This window comes from Bos mutus, chromosome 26 (genome assembly GCF_027580195.1).
Source record: "Bos mutus isolate GX-2022 chromosome 26, NWIPB_WYAK_1.1, whole genome shotgun sequence".
Taxonomy (NCBI): Eukaryota; Metazoa; Chordata; class Mammalia; order Artiodactyla; family Bovidae; genus Bos; species Bos mutus.
Window position 1 is genome coordinate 30,965,620 of NC_091642.1, and position 16,859 is coordinate 30,982,478.

General features: G+C 40.0%; 2 protein-coding genes and 1 pseudogene across 3 annotated transcripts in view; 2 read left to right on the forward strand and 1 right to left on the reverse strand.

Annotated features, from left to right (window-relative positions):
- Positions 1-8,685, forward strand: part of COX15 (cytochrome c oxidase assembly homolog COX15) — a 29,475-nt gene extending 20,790 nt beyond the window's left edge. Inside the window, exon 9 of the mRNA XM_070363684.1 lies at positions 8,064-8,685. Within this exon, the coding sequence (XP_070219785.1) occupies positions 8,064-8,234 (171 nt within the window). The 3' untranslated portion in view covers positions 8,235-8,685. The remainder of the gene's footprint in view (positions 1-8,063) is intronic.
- ENTPD7 (ectonucleoside triphosphate diphosphohydrolase 7) overlaps positions 5,709-16,859 on the reverse strand; it is a 32,206-nt gene continuing 21,055 nt past the window's right edge. Inside the window, exons 7-13 of one of the 2 annotated variants that reach the window (XM_070363683.1) lie at positions 16,607-16,663; positions 16,263-16,393; positions 14,579-14,745; positions 10,538-10,862; positions 8,755-8,840; positions 7,779-7,940; positions 5,709-5,997 (exon numbers count right to left, since the gene is read on the reverse strand). In XM_070363683.1, the coding sequence (XP_070219784.1) occupies positions 5,766-5,997; positions 7,779-7,940; positions 8,755-8,840; positions 10,538-10,862; positions 14,579-14,745; positions 16,263-16,393; positions 16,607-16,663 (1,160 nt within the window). In that variant the 3' untranslated portion in view covers positions 5,709-5,765. Of the gene's footprint in view, positions 5,998-7,778; positions 7,941-8,754; positions 8,841-10,537; positions 10,863-14,578; positions 14,746-16,262; positions 16,397-16,606; positions 16,664-16,859 lie in introns of both variants that reach the window. The other variant, XM_070363682.1, reaches the window with a different exon arrangement.
- LOC138985819 (receptor-binding cancer antigen expressed on SiSo cells pseudogene) lies at positions 10,872-13,284 on the forward strand (annotated as a pseudogene).

Consider the following 16,859-nt stretch of genomic DNA (forward strand, 5'->3'; position numbering starts at 1 on the left):
ATGAAACATAAATATTAGTATATATATACTAGTATTACATTAGTAATATATACTAATGGACTAATATAAATGAAGTCCATGCAGATATTTTAAGTCTTTTTAACAAATATTTTTTGTAATACCAACAAATCCTTGCAAGTTTGATTGACCATATGGCTCTAGTGCAGGACTATGAAATTAGCATAACCTTCATGCTTTGGAGAAGGAAATGGCAACTCACTCCAATGTTCTTGCCTGGAGAATCCCAGGGACGGGGGAGCCTGGTGGGCTGCCGTCTATGGGGTCGCACAGAGTCGGACACGACTGAAGCGACTTAGCAGCAGCAGCAGCAGAGACTAGTTTGGGAGAATTTGAAACATCTGCTACTACTTCTACCTTAATTCTTAATTCCAATTGAAGTTTCATTGCATACCACAGAAAAAGGAAAATTAGACACTAGTTCTGAATTGGTTTGAAAGAAGTTTAAAAACAGCAAAAAGAAATGGCACACTGGGTAAGGGAGTCTAGGAACTGCCCCATAAATACAACCAAGTTCCTTAAAGTAGTTCTAATAAACATTTATACCTTAAATAACAGATGGTAAAACCATAACACGAGTTGCTTGGATATATTAACTAAAGAAGCCAGAATGGATGTACTGAAAACCTGATACTATTTCTGACAAAGTATTTCATATTTTATTCCTAAATGTGAGCAACCACAAATGAATATCAGAAACAATTATAAAGACTGAGCATGATTAGCTGCAGTCAGCTATATTATATATATTCTGTTGAAACACAGTCTTGCAAGAAGATTCTATCAATGAGCATTTCATTTGCACGTATTACTACATTCTGAGTGTCAGTTTCATCATCCATAAAACCACTGGGGTTAACAAATCTTAAGTTTCAATTTAAAAAAGCTCATTCTCTGACTGTGATTGCTTTTGGAAACTCCATTCCCACCAACCTTTATTTCATGGGTTATGAGTAAAGTAAGAGATGACCTGACCACTGATTCTTCTGGGCAGCCTGGTCTTCTAAACCAAGGGCCACAGCCCTCGTCCTGAAAGTACTCTATCACTTCTCTGCCTTTAGTTCCTTATGCCAACTGTTCTCCCTTTGGAACTGGCCTCCAATCATAGTCATAGATGAAAAACAAACCAGAGAGGGCAGGTGGCTTGCCTGGGGTTCCTGAGCTACATAATGACAAAGCCAGGGCTAGAATCCATAAGCAGTGAGAAGTTACTGTACCTCAAAAATATAAATATGGACATGATAATAAATGTTAATGCCTAAAATGACTAGCTTAGCAAGTGCATGGCAGACTCAGTCAACCACATTTTGATAATCATTGCCTAAAGCCTTTGGTCATGAATTTGAGCAAACTGGGGAGATAGTGGAGGACAGAGGAGCCTAGTGTGCCACAGTCCGTGGGGTCGCAAAGAGTCAGACATGACTTAGCAACTGAACAACAAGGCCTTTGAAGTCAAAGAAAGCACTTGGGCTAAGGAGGACAGAGGCAGAATACTTTGGATAATATTGGAAGAATAAATAGAACGTTGGTGGAAAGTGATTAAAATTTCCTAGACCAAGGAAAATCAATTCAAGGAGCTGAAGTAGAGATGGTATTAAGTTGGTGCAAACTTAATTGCGGCTTTGGCCCATGAGTTTTAAATCATTATAAGCTCAAACAGCTCTTTATTAATCAAAATAGGAACCATTATAATCAACACATTGTGCCAATGAGAAATAATTTGTTTATTCCTGTAGCATAAAAACCCATGCTTCAGGATTTGACAAACTCTTGGAAAGCATTTTCTGCCTCCTGCTGGTTGTGGAAGCATTTTCCCTGCAAACAGTTGTTGAGATGCTTGAAGAAGTGGTTAGTGAGAGGTCAGGTGAATATGGTGAGATGAGGCAAAACTTTGTAGCCCAATTTGTTCCACTTCTGAAGTGTTGGTTGTGCCATGTGCAGTCAGGCATTGTTATGCAGAAGAATTGGGCCCTTTCTGTTGAGCAGTGCCTGCTGCAGGTGTTGCAGTTTTTGATGCGTCTCACCGATTTGCTGAGCATACTTTCCAGATGAAATGGTTTCTCTGGGATTCAGAAAGCTGTAGTGGATCAGACTGGCAGCAGACCACCTTTTTTTGGTGCAAGTTTGGCTTTGGGAAATGCTGTGAAGCTTCTCAGTCCAGCCACTTAGCTGGTCATCACTGGTTGTCATATAAAATCTACTTTTTGTCACACATCACAGTACGATTGAGAAATGGTTCGTTGTTGTTGCACAGAATAAGAGAAGACAACACTTTAAAATGACAATTTTTGATTTGTGGTCAGCTCATGAGGCACCCACTTATTGAGCTTTTTCACCTTTCCAATTTGCTGCCAGTGCCAAATGCCAAACCATACAATGGCTGACCTTGAGTTCTTCAGTAACTTCTCGTGTAGTTGTAAGAGGATCAGCTTCAATGATCCTCTCAACTGGTCGCTGTCAACTTCCAGTGGCCAGCCACTGTGCTCCTCATCTTTAAGTCTCTGGTTTCCTTTGCACAATTTCTTGAACCACCACTCCACTCTACATTCGTTAGCAGTTCCTGGGCCAAATGCATTGCTGATGGTGCAAGTTGTCTCTGCTGTTTTACAACTCATTTTCAACTTGAATAAAAGAATTGCTCCAATTTGCTTTTTTGTCTAATTAACATCATTTCCCTAGTTTAAAATAAATATAAACAGCAAGTAATAAGTCATTATCAAAAAAAACAAAGCAAAAAATGTGCATTAAAATAACATAACCATATTTAAGAATGTATTCCAATATCAAACAGCAAATTTCAAAAATGCAAAACCGCAATTACTTTTGCACCAACCCAATAAAATTTGGATTAGAATTAACTGCAACTTAAGTGAATGTAATGTCAAATAATTAGGTGATAAGAATAATTCATGATAAGAATTCAGAAAAGTGATGGGTTGTGCCTGCATAAAGAATCATAAGCCTTACTCCTATAAACCACTGACTAAATTTTGACACTTCTGACCTATTAAAACACTAAAATAGTTCAGGTTTGCTGTTACTGTTGTAAGGAAGATTGCTTGGCAAGACTCAAAGAAACTAGTGGAATGTGAATTTTATAGAATCATAATCATTTTCACATGAAAACCACTCAGAATGCAGAAATGCAAATAGATACCTTGAAAAACTGAGGGCAAAAAGAGGGCTAAAAGATAAGGCTGTGTGACTCTATATGCAAGAATATTTCATTTTGAGAAAGCAATATATAGAAGTTATTGGCCCTCACCATTTATCCTCAGCGAGGGATAAACTGCTTCTGTTTCTAGTGAATAAGATTTCCTTTAAAATTTTTAATTGGGAGCAATGGAAGCAGCACAGGAGCCAGAACCAAGAGCAAATACTCTTTTTCTGAGGGGTATGACAAAAACTTGTCCTCATTTTTATACCATGGAACTCAGATGCCTTATTCATTATAATAAAACCTAGATAATATTAAAATAATAAACATGATAAAATACACTAAAAAAATGAGACTAAATTAAGAATAAGAAATACATTTATATGGAAAAAATGATAAACAGGTATCCTGAGTTTCTCAATTATAAAAAGAACAATACCAATCTGAAAGGTTGTCATGATGATTAAAATAACATACATAAAATTATTAATGGAGTGTCTGGTACACAATCAGTGCTTTGCAAATGGTAGTTATTATCATCATAACCAGGATGAAGAATAACTTAATAAGAGCTTTCAAATTGGACTGATCACTGCCTCCTCCATGCTTCAATTTCATTCTGAGCACACAAATGTGATCACTGTTAGCCAGCTAGCTAGGTAGCTTTGGAGAAGATCATTGAGTAGATCCCACAAGAAAGTAAGAAAACCAAAAATGGCATTTGGAAACAAAGGTGAGGGAAAAGAGTTACCTGAGTAGGCAATGGCTAGCAAAAACATACTATGATGTTATTTATAAGCAGCATTCATAAAGCAAGGGCTCGCTCACAGTACAGACACAAAGATAAGAAGTCAAAGAAAATCAAGGCAACTTAGAACTCTTAAAAATTAAACTGCTGAAACATAAGCCCTAATGAAAAATTAAAAGTTCTTCCAAAGGAACCTGTAAGACTCTGCTGGATCCATTTTTATCTAATTTGAAAACTATTCAAGACTCATCATCTTTTCACCTACTTTAAGTATACTTACTTTCATCTCAGTTTATTTCCAGGAGGATCTGTATTTATTTTTCTTGGTTTTATGAAGCACTTAACTCCTTTCTACTCTCAGTATGAAATTTATTTTTTAAGAATTCCACTTTTTTTCCTTTAAAGTCAAGGACTTTTCCCTTACTCTTGTAATCCTAGAACTCAAAGCTGACAAAGAAAGAAAACTATTTTAACTCTGGGAGCATATTCTTAAGCAGGACATTTAAGGCTACACAGAGGAAAGATTAAAGTATAAAGAAGGTTCCATGGGGGATGAAAAAGAAATCCTTGTGCAATTTAAAGGCTAAATGCAGAGAGGAAGCAAAGATCCTGAAGGGCAGTGGATAAAAATGTAATTACTATGGCTTTTCCCCTGTCCCCATTAATGGAAATGCTGTTTATGACTGAGAAATCTCTTAGGAAATATTCTGAAAGTTGCCAGGTGGATTATTAACAGATTTATCTGTCTATTCCAAAGTTTGTGATTTGCTTCTTTTCAAATATTCCAAGAGCCCAACTGAGAAAACTACTATTTCTCAGAAAAACATTAATAAATAAGAGCTTGGATTTTATTGCCTTGGCCCGCTCTCCTGATACTGTTCTTTCTTTCTTTAAAAACAACCCAAATGCATCCCTTCCCAAACTACATATTGATCTTAGCAGTGAAATAAAAGAACTCTTGAATCTTCCCATGTAAGGACTTGTAAAAACAAGCCAAGAGGACAGTGACCAGACAAATCCAGGTCCCCAATCCCCATCCCAGTTTCTCCATCCCTACAAGCACCCTTAAGGCTCAAAAGAAAAATTAATGCCCAAACAGCTTCGGAGCCACAGAGACATGGAAAAATTTTCAATTCGGGTCATATGAGGCATCAGAAAATATATTGGTAAAATCTTCACTGGACCATTCATTTAGAAAGGGTTCTAACCTTTTAAAATCTAACTAATATCAGCAACAGGATGTCAGGGATCTTGAGCCACATTCACAGTGGCTTCTTTGTCGAGTAAGCAAAGAAGTTGTGTTATTTTGGTTGCCTGGAAATTCTTATCCGTTCTGCTGATCTGCAAAAATCTTGGATCCCTATTAAAGGCTGTGGATCTCCACATAAATGATATCTCTGTTACAGAGAAAGAAGGGGCTGCTGCACTTGGTAGAATGTCTTCAGCTTTGAATCAGATGCTCCAAGTTTGGTTTCAGCTAGGCTTTCAGCATGCCCAATGCTGAACTTCATGCTTAAAGCAAGGGGAGAAAAGTCTCGATCCCAGGAGCACACCAGATCTCTCAGATAAAGAAGTAGAAGCATGCTTCAATTGGACTAAAGTTGGTCCCCTTTGTTAGCACCAGTCTCTCATTTAGTTCTTCACAGGTTAAATTACAGCTTCTCTTCAGAGAAGAGGACCTGGATATTGAGAAGGAATTAAAGTAGATATTGAAGTAGAAATTCCAAGGCCAAATATCCACAAAGTCAGGCAAAGCAGCATCTGAGGCCAGTACCAGAAAGTGGTGGAATTCAATGGGCAGCAATTCTGGGGTATTCGAACTTTCCTTGAACCTGCCCAGCCTCATGGCCCGACCTGTACCCCAATCATGGGTACCACCTCCTCGATCCACAGCAAGTTCAATGGGGCTGAGGCTCGAGTTTGTCTGTGGTGAATCCGACGTAGCCGCAGAAGGTACAGGATGATGGCCAGTAGCACCACCAGGATACAGGCGAAGAAGAGATAGTGGTTGTAGACGAAGGAGAGACGGAACCAGTTACCATGGGCCTGTCGGACACCTTCCTGCCGTAGATCCCTAAATAAGAAATTGAAGGTGGAAAGAATTGTTAGTTTCAGAGAGAAATATTTATGCCAATTTAAAAGGTCCATTGGTTTTATCCCATTTATTCCATCCATGCAAACATGCTATAATACCAGCTCCACAGAGCAAGCAAAGCTGAAACATGTCCCCAAGCCCAGATTCCTCCTGTATCTTCCTTTCCCTGGCCTAGAGGAAGCCTCTACCCCTTCTAAAATCAGGAGACAAAATGAGAAGCCAAAAAAGTGAATAGTAAGACAAGACTGGTCATCTGTAAAATGTCTTAACAGTGACCCCATACCACCTCAGCCTACACAGTTGGTAAATACGGTCCTAATGAGAATAGGGTGGCCCCTGAACCTATTCAAGAAATCAGAGTATATCTAAGTATTTAAAAAAAGTTGCTATGCTTCCTGAGAGTTTAGGATATATCTAGAGAAAGATGTCACTTCACAAATTGTAATCTGAAGAAAAAAGAGAGACATGTAAACCTAAATGCAATGGTCCGTCTGTCTAAAAGAGAAGCTCTTCTCTTGTAGTCCAAACACCCAATCCATTTTCATTCTGTTTGACCTGCAGTGTTTTTTTAAAAATGTGAATCTCCAAACAGAAAGACTACATATAAAATGTGGACTTCTGGCTTCTGTTGATCAAAGAGAGCTGGGAGATACTGGGACAGCACTTCTGCATGACAGTTATCAGCCTTTTGTTTGGGGCACATGCTCTCCAGTTTCCCACTTCTCTCACTCACCTGGCTTGTGACAGTATTGAGTTTAAAGAAACAGGCACCAAAGATTAAGAGTTCATCTGAAATAGTCCAGAAGAGAGAACACCTAAAAATGATCCCAAATATCTTATGGTACATAAGAGCAAGACATCCCCGAAATGCATCTCATGTCCTTTGTTCTGGCCCACCCAAAAGCCATCCAAGTCAATGACATGATCTCGAGAGTGACTTTGGCCACCAAGAAAGACTGCTGTATAGGAATAGCATACACTGGTTCTTTAGTCAAATGTGAGATCAAATCAGTCAACCCTAAAGGAAATCAGTCCTGAATATTCATTGGAAGGACTGATGCTGATGCTGAAGCTCCAGTACTTTGATGCAAAAAGCCAACTCATTGGAAAAGACCCTGATGCTGGGAAATAAGGCAGGAGGAGAAGAGGATGACACAGGACAAGACGGTTGGATGGCATCGCTGACTCAATGGACATGAGTTTGAGCAAGTTCTGGGAGATGGTGAAAGAGAAGTCTGGCATACTGCAGTCCATGGGGTCACAAACAGTCGGACACAACTGAATGAACAACGAGTCAGATACAGTTTCAGAGTAACTTTAGTTCATCAGTCAGTATCTTAGAAGTTGTTTGTAAGAACTCAATTATAAAGACTGATTTGTTGTAGATAAATAAAATTGAATTCCTGGGAATTCCCTGGCAGTCCAGTGGTTAGGACTTGACGCTTTCACTGCTAAGGACAGGGCGTGGGTTGGATCCCTGGTTACTAAGATCCCACAAGTCATGCAGCACGGCAGGGGAAAAAGTAAAAAAATTACTGAATTCCTGACATTACAAAGAAGAACAGACTCCAGACCAATAATTCTCAAGACTTCCTTCTGTTTCAACATATGTGGTAAGTAACAGCAGTTTCACATGGCAGTAATAAGGGGAATTTGGATGTTTTTTGTTTCTCTTTTTGAGGAAGCAGTCACTTAAGAAACCTATTTTGAGGCACCAACTACCATCCTCTAAGCTCAAGATGCTTGGTCAGTCCACTTACCTGAGTGGTAAGAAGCGTGTTTTATACAGAATGGCTCCCAGCGTCCACTGAACCTCTCGGTCATAGACCAGCTGTGCTGTCTGCAGATTTGGATAGTCATAGGGAAAATGGAACCCTTCATGAAGAACTTGGTACATCCAAGCTGACTTAAAACACTGATATCTGTGTGAAAAAATAATTTTTTAAAGAAAGAAAAAGAAAAAAAAAAACCTAATGCTTTATGCATATTCTCACTAAAATGTCAAAAAGACCCTTCTCTCCCCATTTCACCTTCCTCACCTCCAGGTGGAGCCAAATCTGAGCCTACCTTATCTTCAAGTTGACCACAAAAGGGAGGCACACCTTCAAGCAAGGCCACAACGCTACTGTGACTGTTTTTCTTTTGCTTTCTTTTTTTCCCTAACAACCTTTACCTTCAGAGAGCATGCTGAAACATCTGCAAATGTAATTATATGACGTTTGGCTTCAAAAGAGCCAATTTGTGGGGTAGGAAAATAGGGCTGAGGAGTTGACAGCTGATAGGAGAGAAGCTGGGTGATAGGTACTCAGGAGCTCATTATACTGTTCTATTTTCGTTTATGTTTAAAATTTTTAACTAAAACATTTACCAAATGGGAGGACTGAGGAGCCAAACTGGCAAAATATTGATATTTATTGTAGCTAGGTGACAGCTATATATGTGTTTCTGTTACTGTTCTACTTTTCTGCATGTTTGACATTTTAATCAAAATGTAAAAATAAAAAGACCACCGCTTTTGATTTCAAACCACTTGGAAAGAACACTTTTTGGTAACCACCAGTTTGTTTTCCTTGAAAGGAAGTTCACTGTTTTGGCCTCTACCCTTCAGAAAATCAAAATCTAAAATAACCAAATTCTCTTCCAATGTAAATCCAATCTGTACTATTACTCACTCACTCTCATTCATTGTTCATACATTTTAAGGCCACACCTAAAGGAGAAAAGGAAGTTACTTACTTGAGTCGATGCTCATCTGCATGTGATGAAAAGAGGCCATTCTTGAATCTCTGAGTGAGTACTGACCAAGCCATGCCACAGTAATCCTGGAACAAACACAGAGAAATGATGCAACACGAAATGGGAGGTAAACTCTGTAATTCCCCTACAGTCAGTTTTCCATTTCCAAAGTTACTTGTGGGTTATTAGTTAACAGGAAAACAGAAATGGTATATTCAGTCATTTAACACTGTGCCAGGTCCTGGGCAAGGCTAGTCCTTGAACTCAGGCCACTAGGTGACTTGAGTGGCCTAGGAATACTCCTTTTTATTCCTATTGCCCCCATGTCCATACAAAGCCAGCCTGACATGGCTCCTGAGCCTCTTAGGCTTTAGAGATGGGTAAGGTTAGGACCGGGAGTAGCAACATCAAAAGCCAAAGACAGCTTCATTCTACCCTATATAGGACTGACATGAACAAGTCAAACAGATGGAACAGAATGGTCAAAAATCTATCACTGGCCTGTCTCCTTGTAATTCTCACCAAAGGAATCATTCCTTTTGGTTTGTTTAATAAACTAGTACTTCCTGAATGTCTACTTTGGCTCTAGCAGTGAATAAAACAAAAATTTCTATTTTTATGAAGCTTACCTCCTAGTGGTGGGGGGGCAGACAATAACCAAATATATATGCATGCATACATACATATACACACATACATACAAAGAGTGTGTTAGATAACATAAGTGCTCATGGGAAAGATAATAAGCAGGAAAGGGAAAAGGGTAATATTGGGGAGGGCCACAATTCTGCATAGGATGGCCAAGGAAGATGTCACTGGGAAGATAACAGTTGAGTCAAGGTTAAAAAAAAAAAGAAAATCGTCTTTACCCTGAGAAAGAGAACATATTAAGCCACTAGAAGTTTGGGCAAGTAATAACTTGAGTCCTACTATGGTGTTCAAGGGAAAAGGATTTGAAGAAATTTTAAAATGAGAGAAAGATTCAGGCCATGGACAGTTAGGGAATGTTGGAAAGACAAGGAAATATGACGGTATTCCTGGAGGCTGGAGAGGAAAAGGCAAATACAAACCAGGCTTTCCTCAATATGTCTTAGGGACTGCCTTTAGGGAACAGAACAGTACATATACTACATATATTATTTCTTATACTAAGCCCTTATACTAAGCCCTTATACTAACAGAAATTGAAGAAGACAGAGGGAGATAATAAAAAATATGAGAGGACAGATCTCCCCATAAGTTTTTCTGCTAAAAGAGAAAAATATACAAAAATGAAAAAGAGACGAGTCCAAATTGAACAGGAATTGTGGAATGCTAGCTAAACTTTTACCTGTCCATACTGGCCTCTTAAAAGCTCAAGGTAAGAAAACGAAAGTGGACTTGCCCACCTGTGTGACATCATCTCCAAAAGTATTTACACCTGGGAACACCCAGTAAGGGGAAAATATCTGGAGACCACACTTTGTCCACAAAGATTAGACAAGACTATTGGCAAGCTGGAGGAAAAACCATTAGCCATCATGACAATATTAGATCTGGGTGATAATTTTGGTAACTGGACATCCATGGAGACCTAAGATTAATTAATTAGCAGGCAGTAGAGCATAGCAAGTTACTTCTCTAAGTTCACCTCCTCATCTGTAAAATAAGGGCTCACAGGGCTCCTGCCAAGAAGCCAGTGAGATCACACATGCAAAGCCGTTTGCACAGTGTCTGGTACAAAGTTAGGCATCCAATAAATGGCTGCTGCCAGCATGAGTCATTTTTATTATTAATAATGTACCTGAGCAGCCTTGGCAAATGTTGGCCCATGGTAGCGGCCACCGATGCGCAACACATCCTCTGTACAGTAAAAGAACTCGGAGAAACCATAGAACTCGCTGTTGTTGAAGTCAATGGGCGACTGGTAGATGCCGTTCAGTGAGGCCTGGCTGGTGTTGGAGCGAGCCAGCAGGGGGCTCAGCATGGCCCCACAAGCCGCCCAGTCCCCTCGTCCTCGGACATGCAGGAGCTGACTGTTCCTTTCCACCACATCTGTGAGTCCCACAGGCAGGCAGGGATCCAGAAAAGGATTGTCAGGACTCAGACCTGTCTTGTGGCCTAGCAACCTGTCACAATGACAAAAACAAACACAACACATCACAACTGCACCCAGCTTCCTTGAAGATGCTTCCCAGACGTCTTGTTATTCTACATGACAGCCCTAAACACAAGGATGAGCATTACCACTTAGTTGCATCACATGAACTTTTAAATTATGCAAATTCAATTTAGAAAAAGAAAGAGAAATATGGCAGTGATTTTGTTCAGTTTTTCAGTCAACACACATATTTCCCAATATATAGTGAAACTGGAGATGTGAATCTGCTATTCTCCATCTGGTCTTCATTACCACTCGCCTCTTAAAAGTGAAAAGATTTCACCGTGCTGATCACAGTTCTAATGTTTTGAGAGACAACTGGGAGGAGGTGAAGTGGGAAGGGCTGAGGACTGTCCTGAGGACAGTCCATGGCAGTGGTGCAGTGGCAATGGATGGCAACAGTGACCGAGGGCATGCCCAGCTCTGCGGGGGAGAGAAGGCCAAGTTTTGATGCCCACCATGGCCATCACACAGCTCTGGTTATTTCAAGTCTCTACTTGTCTAGCAATAAGAGATTAATATGCAGATCTGGCCAAAGGTGGAAATTAAGTGCAGACCAAATACAACTGTAGTTTGCCAAATACAGTGAACTACTCATCAATTCCTAAGACAACTGTGGGTGAAGATGCACACACACGTGTAAAGGCCAAAAGACGGAATGGGAATGTGGCAACACAACAAAATGCTTTGGAACAAGTGGAGCCTGTTTTGAGGATGTGACACCACCTATAAGGAAAGCTCAGGAAATTATCACAAAGAGAAAGAAACATAAAGTTTTAACATCGCAGGAAGCACACATTTCTCTATACATGAGCAGCTTCACAAGATGAGTAATCAGTCTTCTGAATTAGGTAACTTAGATACATAATGAGAAAAAACTTACACGTGAGAAGATGATGCAAGCCTGTTCTGAAGCAGCAGAAAACAGCAGGCAGATATAAAGCAGGAGCAAAACAACAAAGGAAGAAAATGGAAAAGGAAGCACAGAAGCTAATGAAGAAGGACCAAAACAAAATTGGTGTGAAACTTTCATAGTAATTGTTCTTCAGATACCACAGTGCTAATGGGAGCCATCTGAGCTCTAGGCCAAGCAACATTTGTATGGAGGCCTGGATATGTAAGAGTATCTTCAGAACACAAACACACTGCTGGATTTTAATGCATTCATCAATCATCCGAATAACAGACTTCTCCCAAAGCACCTTGAACTCTTAGGAGCTGAGACTTAGAAAAACAAAAAAGACTGGAGACAATATTTTGTCTAACACGCTTCCTGTATAAGACAATTGACTGCTGTAGAGAAATTATTATAAATGGGATACACCAGTACCTTTTCAAGCTATTGTTTCCAGCTAAACAAATGGGGGTGAATAGTTTAATGGTGGAAAAGAACTCTGTTCTCTATTATGCTGTCCTTTAATGTGCATGATGATACAAAGAATTGTAAATACTAAAAACCCCACAACTATATGTATCAGATCAGATCAGAACAGATCAGTCACTCAGTCGTGTCCGACTCTTTGCGACCCCATGAATCACAGCACGCCAGGCCTCCCTGTCCCTCACCAACTCCCGGAGTTCACTCAGACTCACGTCCATCGAGTCAGTGATGCCATCCAGCCATCTCATCCTCTGTCGTCCCCTTCTCCTCCTGCCCCCAATCCCTCCCAGCATCAGTCTTTTCCAATGAGTCGACTCTTAGCATGAGGTGGCCAAAGTACTGGAGTTTCAGCTTGAGCATCATTCCTTCCAAAGAAATCCCAGGGCTGATCTCCTTCAGAATGGACTGGTTGGATCTCCTTGCAGTCCAAGGGACTCTCAAGAGTCTTCTCCAACATCACAGTTCAAAAGCATCAATTCTTCGGCGCTCAGCCTTCTTCACAGTCCAACTCTCACATCCATACATGACCACAGGAAAAACCATAGCCTTGACTAGACGAACCTTTGTTGGCAAAGTAATGTCTCTGCTTTTGAATATACTATCTAGGTTGGTCATAACTTTTCTTCCAAGGAGCAAGCATCTTTTAATTTCATGGCTGCAGTCACCATCTGTAGTGATTTTGGAGCCCCAGAAAAATAAAGTCTGACACTGTTTCCACTGTTTCCCCATCTATTTCCCATTAAGTGGTGGGACCGGATGTCATGATCTTAGTTTTCTGAATGTTGAGCTTTAAGCCAACTTTTTCACTCTCCTCTTTCACTTTCATCAAGAGGCTTTTGAGTTCCTCTTCACTTTCTGCCCTAAGGGTGGTGCCATCTGCATATCTGAGGTTATTGATATTTCTCCTGGCAATCTTGATTCCAGCTTGTGTTTCTTCCAGTCCAGCGTTTCTCATGATGTGCTCTGCATAGAAGTTAAATAAACAGGGTGACAATATACAGCCTTGACGAACTCCTTTTCCTATTTGGAACCAGTCTGTTGTTCCATGTCCAGTTCTAACTGTTGCTTCCTGACCTGCATACAAATTTCTCAAGAGGCAGATCAGGTGGTCTGGTATTCCCATCTCTTGAAGAATTTTCCACAGTTTATTGTGATCCACACAGTCAAAGCCTTTGGCATAGTCAATAAAGCAGAAATAGATGTTTTTCTGGAACTCTCTTGCTTTTTATATGATCCAGCGGATGTTGGCAATTTGATCTCTGGTTCCTCTTCCTTTTCTAAAACCAGCTTGAACATCAGGAAGTTCACGGTTCACATACTGCTGAAGCCTGGCTTGGAGAATTTTGAGCATTCCTTTACTAGCGTGTGAGATGAGTGCAATTGTGCAGTAGTTTGAGCATTCTTTGGCATTGCCTTTCTTTGGGATTGGAATGAAAACTGATCTTTTCCAGTCCTGTGGCCACTGCTGAGTTTTCCAAATTTGCTGGCATATTGAGTGCAGCACTTTCACAGCATCATCTTTCAAGATTTGGAATAGCTCAACTAGAATCCCATCACTTCCACTAGCTTTGTTCGTAGTGATGCTTTGTTCGTAGTGATGCTTTCTAAGGCCCACTTGACTTCACATTCCAGGATGTCTGGCTCTAGGTCAGTGATCACACCATCGTGATTATCTGGGTCATGAAGATCTTTTTTGTATGGTTTAAATACTTTATCTGGCACACAAATGAAGAATCAGTGATCCATGCAGTGCTGGAGGAAAAAGTGTCTACTCTGAACTTAAAGAGAATATTTTATGCACGCTATGGAATCTTTAAGTCCGATGTCAAATGCAACTCACTGTAATTCGGCAAACAGGTTCCGAGCACTTCCACGTGGAAGAAACTTCTAGAAGCTATGTTATACTACACAATTTAAATTAATGACTTAATTGAGCTCAATTATCCTGTGATGCCATGTCTGAAGATGGGCACTTCAATAAGACACTGTGCTTTTCTAAGTCCTAATAACAAAGATTAGAAGGCACTCCGATGAAGATCAAGTGGGACTGCTAATAGACATGCTCCAAGAGACAGTGATGGACAGGGAAGCCTGGTGTGCTGCATGCAGTCCATGGGGTCACAAAGAGTTGGGCACAACTGAGTGACTGAACAACACAAAGCTACCCCACTGGCAGGGCTGGTGAGGAAGGAGGAAGCAAGGACATGTCTATTAATATCTTGGTAGGATGTAACCATTTCTCCCAAATATCTGCAGCCTGACAACATTCTATTTCAGAATCATAGATCCCATGTCAAGCATACCTGTTCTTGTTAAGAGTTTCATTCAATACAAGATCTTCATAGCGCTGCCGGGCAAAGTTGCCCCCAAAACCCAGAAAGGTCGTGACGTAAACCCTATACACGTGTTCAGTGTGTTGCACGTCACAGCCCAGGTTGAACTCAGCCAGCAAGATCTTGGCAGCTTCTTCCTGCAATATGATGTAAAAGAAATTCTAGTTTTGGTTGATTTTAGCAAGGTATGACACTGCTAATACACCAGGTTTCATTTGCTATGACTACTCTTTAAGACATTTTGTATTAATAGCATTCTTTCATCTTCATAGAGCTATTTTAAACAAAGACATAAAATGACCCTAACCTTGTCACATGATTAACATAGTCACAAAATTCAGAGCTGGTGACTTTCAGAGTTTAATTATTTCAAAGATGATGAAACTTAAGCCTGTATGACCGCCCTACTCAAAAAAGTTTGCTTGTTCCTTACTATCTACAGATAAAAAAGCCAAATCCCCTAGCATGGCTCCCAAAACTCCTCATGATCTAACTTTCTTTATCTTATCACTTCCTAGCATTCCCTATTACCACACTTAAAAACCCTATACTACAACAGGCTATTCATCATTCCCTGGACATTCTGGGCTCTTTGCTGTTTTTTCTGTGCTTTTGTGCGTACTGTCACCTCCATACAGATGGCCTTCCCTTAACCTCCACTATGCAAAAGGCTGCTATCATCCAAGGACCAGGTAAATACCTTACTTTCCATGAAACAGCATGGAAGGCGCCTATTCAAGCCTTTGTGAATGTGGTTCACCCTGCCAGTGCCCACACTGCCGTGGCTCTCTGTTTAGACCCAAGATGCTCAACCAGAGGTGATTTTGCACCGCCAGGGGCAACTGGCAGTGTCTGAAGACACTTTTAATTGTCAAAACTGGGAGTTTGGGGGATATAGGGGCATTATGACATCTGATGGAGGCCAAGGATGCTGTGAAACATCATACAATGCACCAGACAACCTTCTACAACAAAGACTTATTCAGCCCAAAATGCTAATTGTGCCAATGATGAGAAACCCTAGTTTAGATCAAATTACAGAACTGTCGTGGTCTGCCTGTTATCACAGGCTGTCTCCACTGATAGATCACAAGCTTTTGGGGCAGTGTAACATGTCTTATGTCTTGCACATACTAGGTGCTGAAAAATGTTTTATTTCTTTTTCTTTCACACGATAAAACCTCTCCCTCAAAATGCATTCTTTACATTCTAGTAAGGCAAGGAATAACAGAAGCACAAGAATGGAATCATCAGTAAAAGAAAGGGAATAACATCTAATAAGTATTTATCAAACACTGTACACTGAGATTTACATTATCATGTTTAATCCTCAGGCAACTCTTCCAGATAAGTAGTATAATAATAATAGCTAAAAATGTACTAAGCTTTTATTACACGTTGGGCAGCTTGTTAAGTACTTTATACAAGTGGTTATTTCATACTCACAACTTTATGAAATAGATACTGTTATTATTCTCTTTTTACACATGAGGAAACTGAGACTCAGAGATGTAACTGACCCAAGATAGCATAAGCCAGCAATGATCTGAAGCAATATATGGACCCAGGACAGTTGGTCTAAGTCAAAACATAGGCCCTTCCTTCTCAAAGACGGGCATTCCTAGCAACTGAATTTCCCCAAAAGGTAAAATACCTCTTGTGGAGAAAGGACAGAAGTTGAGGTAGGAACTTCATAAGCAATTTGGAGAGAGGCTCCTCCCATATCCAGTATCCCTACTGTCCTTCTGCGTCCTGTCACCAATTCCTGGGGAGCCTCGGCATCAGCTTCTGAAATAAATGAGGTAAGTTAAAAAGCAATAAAAGAAAGCAAATTGGGATGAAATAAATGAGGAAAGTTAAAAAGCAATAAAAGAAGCATGTTAAGTTTTGAAAAAAGAAGGAAAAAAACAAATCAAAATTAGCACTTACATGCTAGTGATTGGTTATGACACAGACCTTCAGCCCTTAGAACTGTCTTAAGAAGACAGTATCACTCACCATCTTCATGGTCAAATCTTCCCAAAACAAAGTTGATTCCAATCCATGCATAAACCCCTAAGTAAGAAACATAAAAGCCCCTGCTTAATTCTCTACTGTGATAGCATGTGTACACCTCCTACAGCTGCTCTTTCCCCCTTTTCCTGGGAAAAAAAGTGATCATAGTATTTTATTCCACACTCTTAATGTATGAATTTAAAATTTTTTATCTGGTGATGTTTTTCCCTTTTAAAATTATTTGCATTTTCTAAAT